Below are 7,380 nucleotides of genomic sequence, written 5' to 3'. Positions count from 1 at the left end.
CTGTCGGGCTTCGCAGTACAATTCTCGACCAACAAGTCATCTGTTGGAACGTTAAAGAGAAGCCGCAGATCGACGGTCGTGCCGTTGTACTGCAGTGCGACTCGACGCACAGACTCCGTGGGCATACTCACGGGATCAGTGCATTTGGAGCCTTACAACCTCCACTTGCATCCCCGTCCACTAGACAATCGACTCAGTTCGGCGTCAAAAGGAAATTTAATTCTTTTCACGCCAGATATATACAGTCCACTTGCGAGCTCGTATATTACGAGCGAGCGAAATTCTCCGCTCCTATACATTCGAATATCGAAGCCAGGAGCGTGAGGACACACACGCGGCGAATATACGTGTAACGTGTTTACGTGTCTAACACATTGCCGTGTTTTTCTGTTCACAGAATCTTGGCCTACCTCAACGTGCCGGTTCCGACCAAGAAATCGTGGAAAACAATTTAATAAGAATTTTCGTTGTTTCTAATTGTTTATTTTATTTTTATTTTTATTTTTATAATAAACAGTTTTTTTGAAAAAGAAAATCTTAAATTCCCAACTCACTTCCCACAATAAAAATCCGATCCCTCTATCCGGACTTCGTCGTTAAAAGCATCAGCTTTTTAACATAAGGTCCTTCGAGCCGGATACTGAGGTAATCGGTAAAGGGAAGTGTTGGACATAATACACGAGAGTTTCTCCCGTGTACGGTTGTTTCGAAGTGTTTAACCTTCAACAGCTATGTCCGTTACTAAAGATCCCAAGTGGTCTGACCTTGAGGCACACCTCGAGGATTTGACCAGAGGGATGGAACGGATAAACAGGGCATCCATCAACCTTAAAAAGATGGGTCGAGCTAAGTACACAGAAAAAATTCTGGAGGAAAGGCTCAATTATGTAAACAGTCTGTGGCAACAGATGAACGATCAGTATAAGGTCGTGTGTAGGCTTCTCCCTCCTGGGGAACGACACTCTTACGAGCTGTTCCAACGGGATTTTATGGGGGAAACTGAAAACGAGTTTTTGGATTTTCAGTCTTATGTGTCTACGGAAATAACCCGTATCACGACTGGTCCAAGATCAGTAATGCCGGAAATCCAGCAATCAATACCGATCGAACTCCCGAAGATGAGGTTGGAGAAATTCGACGGGGATTCGTCGAAATGGGAACATTTCGAAGATCTATTTACCGCCGGAGTAATCAACAACCCCACTTTAACGGATGTACAGAGGTTACAATACCTGAACACCTGTATAACCGGGAGAGCCGCAGCCGCTATCGCATCGCTTGCGATAACGAATAAAAATTTCTCAGTGGCGTGGACGACCCTGAAAACAGAATTCGGGCTCCCACGCTTGGTGCTGATCAAGATTCTTGATCAGATACTGAGACTATCAAAAATCCGAAAAGGCGACCTGGCGAGTGTTCAGCAGGTCACCATTGGCTTTCGGCAAGCACTCGCTATACTTGCCAAAAAAGGAACTGTGGAAGAGCAGCTTAGCTGGCTGCTAACACACGTCGTAGCAAGTCAATTTGACGCTACGTTGCAAGGGGAATGGGAACGATCCCTCAAGATGTCAACGGAATATCCGTTGATTGAGGAGATCCTGAGATTCCTTGACCAGGAAGCACGCGCTATGACCGTCATTGACGAACATAACCGCAAAACTGCCTCAAAAAAGGAACATAAGCCACGAGTACGGAGTCATAACGCCGTCGTGGGCTCCCCCCCTGCGCAGCGGAAGTGCATAATTTGCGGACAAACGCATGCATTGACCGAATGCGGTGCATTTAAAAGTTTTTCCACAAGAGTGCGGTACCAGCTCATAAGGGACAGACAAGGGTGTATAATCTGTCTGGCCCTAGATCATGACGCAAAGGGTTGCCGGAGCCTACACGTTTGTTCGAGATGCAGTGGCAGGCATCATGCCCTGTTGCATTTCGAGCAATACGAAAGAGAGGCTCCTAGCCAAAAGCCGAAAACGAAATTTTCGAACGGCAAGCGTGAGGAGCGGCGGGATAACGCCCCTCCACCGCGCCGTACGGCTAAGGCGAGAGCCGCCGATACCTCGACGACGCAAGCAACGACGTCACGGGCTACTACGTCACACTGTACTGCGAGTACAGACGTACCGAGGCCGGTGCTGTTAGCTACCGCGATCGTACGAGTGTACGGAGAAAACGGCGCGTCGCGTTTAACTCGCGCGCTGTTGGATCAAGGGTCCGAGACATCCTTCATCTCGGCGAGATTGAGGAATGACCTCAACCTCCCGAGGAGGAAAACCTCAGCCACGGTATCGGGCTTGGGGGGTGGTCGAACCCAACAAATTAAGTACAGTGTAGGGTTAAATCTGGGAGCGGCTAACGGGGTTACCCCGATGGTTTCGGCCAGAGCATACGTCGTGTCAAAAATCACGAACTATGCCTCGCCGTGTGTAAACGTGTTCAATGACGACGCGTTACGAAACCTTATGCTCGCAGACCCCGAACCCGCGTCCGGACAAAACATTGAAGTTTTGATCGGCGCGGATCTGTACGCCCAAGTTATTCGATCGGGATTCCGACGAATAGCGCCCGAAGGGCCAATTGCACAAGAAACTGCATTCGGCTGGATATTATCCGGACCAATAAATGCAGCAAGCAAGGCCCGGTGTCACGTGCGAACGTTGCATTGCAACGTACTTGAATCGCTGGATTACGCGATTCGACGGTTCTGGGAAATTGAAGAAATTCCCTCGACCTCAGTGCTTACAAAAGCTGAGGAAGAGTGTGAAACTCATTTCCAAAAGACTGTCGCACGGGATGCAACGGGACGGTTTATTGTCCGATTGCCGTTTAACCATCCGAAACCGGAAGAAGCGCTGGGAGATTCACTCCATATCGCTCTCTCCGCGTTGACTAGGATGAGAAGGAAATTGGACAAGGATCAGACCCTCGCACGAGAATATGAAGAATTTCTCGCGGAGTATGAGTCGTTGGAACACATGACTCGTATAGAGCCCTCTGAAAAATCCAGACTCTACATTCCGCATCGAGCGGTTATCCGAACGGAGAGTGCAACCACCAAACTGCGAGTCGTGTTTAACGCGACCAGCCGTACGGTGGGCGGACAATCCCTGAACGACATCCTACACGTAGGTCCGAAACTGCAGAACGACATCACGTCTGTTTTGACGAGATGGAGGCTGTACGAATACGTGCTGGTGGCCGATATCGAGAAAATGTTTCGGCAAATTCTCGTCGCCCCGCAGGATCGTCGTTTTCAGTGCATCTTATGGCGCACACCCGAAACCGAAGTGCTTAAAGCATTCGAGTTGAACACCGTTACGTACGGAACGGCGTGTGCACCGTATTTATCGATGCGTACTCTGCTCGAGTTGAAAAAACGGGACGGTGACAGATTTCCTCTCGCCGCTCCGATACTCGAGAAAGATATATACGTTGATGACGTATTTATGGGGGCACCCGACACGTCCTTGTTGGAAAAAATTCGTATTCAAGTTTGCGAACTCTTACAGGGCGGCGGGTTTAAATTGAGAAAGTGGGCTGGTAACTCGCAGAAATTACTACGAAACATCCCACAAAGCTCTCACTCCCACGCTGTCGACCTCACCTTGTTCGATGATTCCGAACTCAAGGTGCTTGGATTGCGATGGATACCATCGGGAGATTATTTCTATTTCAACCTGCAACGGTTCCAACCGGCTGCAGGCCCGATTACAAAGCGAACTTTGTTTTCTGAAATAGCCAAACTATACGATCCGCTCGGCTGGTTATCACCAGTCGTAATTCGCGCGAAGATTTTGATGCAGTCCCAATGGCTGGAGAAAATCCAGTGGGACGATCATGTCTCCGCGAATACGCTAAAAACGTGGAACACGTTTTGCGAGGATTGGAGCAGTTTGGAAAAAGTAAAATTTCCCAGATGGATCCGTTACGGAGCAGATGCAGTTTCGGTGGAATTACACGGATTCTGCGATGCTTCACTCGGAGCGTACTCGGCCGTCACGTATTTACGCGTGACGACCATGACCGAGGAAATTTTCACAACCTTGATCATGGCAAAAACGAGGGTGGCTCCGATTAAAACGCAGTCAATTCCGATTCTCGAATTGAACGGAGCCGTACTGCTTACCGAGCTCGCAGTGCACGTGGAACGGTCATTGTCCATAAAAATTGACCGTATAATCTGTTGGTCAGATTCCACCATTGCACTAGCTTGGTTGAAAAAACATGCGTCGACTTGGAAGGTTGTGATAGCCAACCGAGTCGCGAAAATCCAGACCATGCTTCCGAAAGCTGAATGGAGACATGTTCCCACCCGCTTCAATCCCGCGGATTTGAATTCGCGCGGTGTCGAAGCGGAGGAGCTCATTCAATCGAAGCTGTGGATTTCTGGTCCAGCATGGTTAAGACAACGAGAGGAAAATTGGCCGAAAACGCCTGATTCCATCGATACGACCGAGGGCAAGCGCATTCCGCACGCCCACGTTGCAACTCCAGACAAGGAATGGGAATTTGTATTCCGATTCTCAACCTGGAGTAAGCTACTTCGCGTGACTGCATATTGTCTCCGATTACGTAGACCGATGCAAGGTGAGCGAAGGTCGTTCGATGCCAACGTTGTCGAAGCATCAGAATTGAAGCTGGCCAAGGAAAGAATCGTCCGCTACATCCAGCGAACGCATTTTGCGGGCGAGTACCAGTGTTTAAAAAAGCACAGGGAAATTCCCGCAAAATCTCCGTTAAAAAGTCTGAACCCTTTCCTCGACACGAATGACGTTTTGAGGGTCGGTGGACGACTGGAGAATGCGACGCTGGCATGGGAAGCGAAGCACCCCATAATTCTGCCAAAACACCATGTGTCTACCATGATAATTCGGCAGTGCCACGTAAATACGTTGCACGGGGGCTTGCAGCTGACGATATCCATGGTAAAGCAACAATTTTGGATCCTCGGTTGCCGAACCACGGCTCGCAAGGTCATCCATCAATGTATGAAATGCGTAAGATGGAGGGCACAAACCTCCACGCAAATCATGCAGGATTTGACCCCAGAACGCAGCCGTGCAGCAAGGGCTTTTTTAAACTGCGGAGTCGATTATGCGGGACCGTATAAAGTCCGCGACTCCGCGGGCCGAGGAAAAACAGCTCATAAAGCGTATATCGCAGTCTTCGTCTGCTTCGCTACAAGGGCCATACATATTGAACTCGTCCATGATTACACGACGAGTGCATTTTTGGCTGCATTGGATCGGTTCATGGCCCGACGAGGAATCCCGTCTTGCATACGCAGTGACAATGGGACAAACTTCGTCGGTGCAGATCGTGAATTGAGAAAACATTTCAATAAGGTGTGTAAAACGCCGGAAATGCAAAACCAATGCGGCGAAAAGGGCATTCGGTGGCAGTTTAACCCACCCAGTGCCCCCCATTTCGGTGGGATGCAGGAAGCCGGAGTCAAATCTGTGAAGCATCATTTAAAGCGCATCATAGGAGAATTCACTCCCACGAGCGAGGAATTACAGACGTTACTCTGTAAAATCGAAGCCAGTTTAAACTCGCGACCGATTGCCGCTCTGAGTGATAGCCCTGATGATTATGCGCCGCTCACACCGGCACACTTCCTAATTGGAGGGCCCATGATGGCACCCCCAATGGAATCCGTGGAAAATGTTAATATTTCGCATCTGACAAGATGGAGAACTATGCAAAAATTCCACGAGCAGCTCTGGAGGCACTGGACAAGAGATTATCTCATGCACCTCCAGAACCGCTACAAATGGCAGACGGAAAATACACGCCTAAAAAAGAATGATCTTGTTTTAGTGCAGAATCCTCTCCTCCCCCCGAATCAGTGGGAAATGGGAAGAATAGAGGAAGTATTTCCGGGAAAGGATGGGCATGTACGTGTAGTTAAAGTACGCACAGCCAAATCCACATATACGCGACCAATTACGCGATTGTGTACGCTGCCTGTGGCTGAGTCTTTGTTTGAGTCACCTTCGGCGACGGTTCCCGAAGCCGAGCAGGTGATCTAAACAAAACCGTTCGAGTTCGAAAAGGCAAGGATTTTGGAAGGTGAGAACGGTTGATTCTCACCGGCCACTTGTCTCCTGTGCGAAATCGAAGAGTAGGGGGTAATATCCTCCAATCTCGTTAGCGCTAAGGGAAGGGGGCACTTCGCATACGCGAACGCCCTGAATCAAAATTTGAACGATTTCTCGCCAAATAGGATCAGTTATTAATTAGCTACCATGGCGAGCGAGTCAGCAAATAGTTCCGCTAACAGCGTACCAGCCTCACCGGAAACCGCGATTTCGTCACCCGGCTTTGATATCGCGTTTGAACGGATACTGCAGTTGGGAGGTTTGGCGGAGGCTCCCTCGGAAAAACAAGAGGGGGTGGAGGAACCACCGAAACCCTCAACCAGCGAGGGAGTGACCCCCGCGCTGATATTCCCGGTGGGACGCCAAACGATATCGGTTCCGGCGCATATTCCGTATACGACGCGCCGATATAAATGCCCAGTTCCGGGTGGGCGCTACGTGCTGAAATGGGCCAAGGACGGAGAGTTGAGATCGTGCCTCTTCCGCGAGGATGCAGCCCCCACAGTGGAGGCCAACCAACCCGCCACCGCACAACAGCCACCCGCTTTACCGGCGGTCCCGCCGACCAAGAAGGGAGCCCGTAAGCGGAAGGCTAAGGCACCGGAAAACCAACCGGAACAACCAATGGGGAAAAAAGGGAAAACGGAGACAAGAAAGGAAAGACGGAGGAAACGGCCTGGCAACACTAGGCGGGGACCGCCTAACGACGACGCCTTGCCGAAGGCTGCCATTCAGGCTATACTAGCTTCCCTGCAGATGCTGCAGGGAAAGAACTCCGCCGGACCCTCCAAAAAATGTAAGTAATTTACATATTTTCCTTACTGTCTATACGCCTACTCTCACTCGTGTCGCGGCCTTACGGTAAAATCGCTCCCTTATTTATTGCACGGGCCGTGCAAGGGGGGCGGTATGTTTAAAGATTGTATAATGCCGAGCGATTGTCCTCGGCCGCGATTACCGTTAATCCTGTTAACGTACAATTCGAAGGAGATTATCTCTAATAGGATTTGTACAGCAAACAGTGATAGAAAAACGCGTGTATTACTAGTTTTTCTGCCAACGGTAACGGCTCATTACCTTCGATTCGAGTGTGCTAACGGTGTTGATGACGTCAGTATCGTGAGAGAGTAGCGCGCAAATAATTAGACAAAGATCGACTGCCGAAATTTGGACAGCGCCGCGGAACGGCTAATTGGAGCAACGCGGCGACGTTTTCGGCTGTCAATCGAGACAGTCTCACAACGACTTCTGAAGAAGGCACATCGGCTCCCGATCGTGT

The 7,380-nt window shown here is 49.8% G+C and overlaps 1 protein-coding gene across 1 annotated transcript; it reads left to right on the top strand.

Moving 5' to 3' along the window:
• The first annotated feature begins 731 nt into the window (after positions 1–731).
• LOC143342737 (uncharacterized) lies at positions 732–6,905 on the top strand. The gene is made up of 3 exons (XM_076766932.1): positions 732–3,125; positions 3,510–3,629; positions 6,354–6,905. The coding sequence occupies exons 1-3, from the start codon at positions 732–734 to the stop codon at positions 6,903–6,905; spliced, it is 3,066 nt and encodes a 1,021-aa protein (XP_076623047.1).
• Positions 6,906–7,380: the final 475 nt, after the last annotated feature.

The sequence above is a fragment of the Colletes latitarsis genome, chromosome 1 (genome assembly GCF_051014445.1).
Source record: "Colletes latitarsis isolate SP2378_abdomen chromosome 1, iyColLati1, whole genome shotgun sequence".
Lineage (NCBI taxonomy): Eukaryota > Metazoa > Arthropoda > Insecta > Hymenoptera > Colletidae > Colletes > Colletes latitarsis.
Note: the sequence above shows the minus strand (reverse complement) of the source record. Positions and strands in the feature narration are given on the sequence as shown.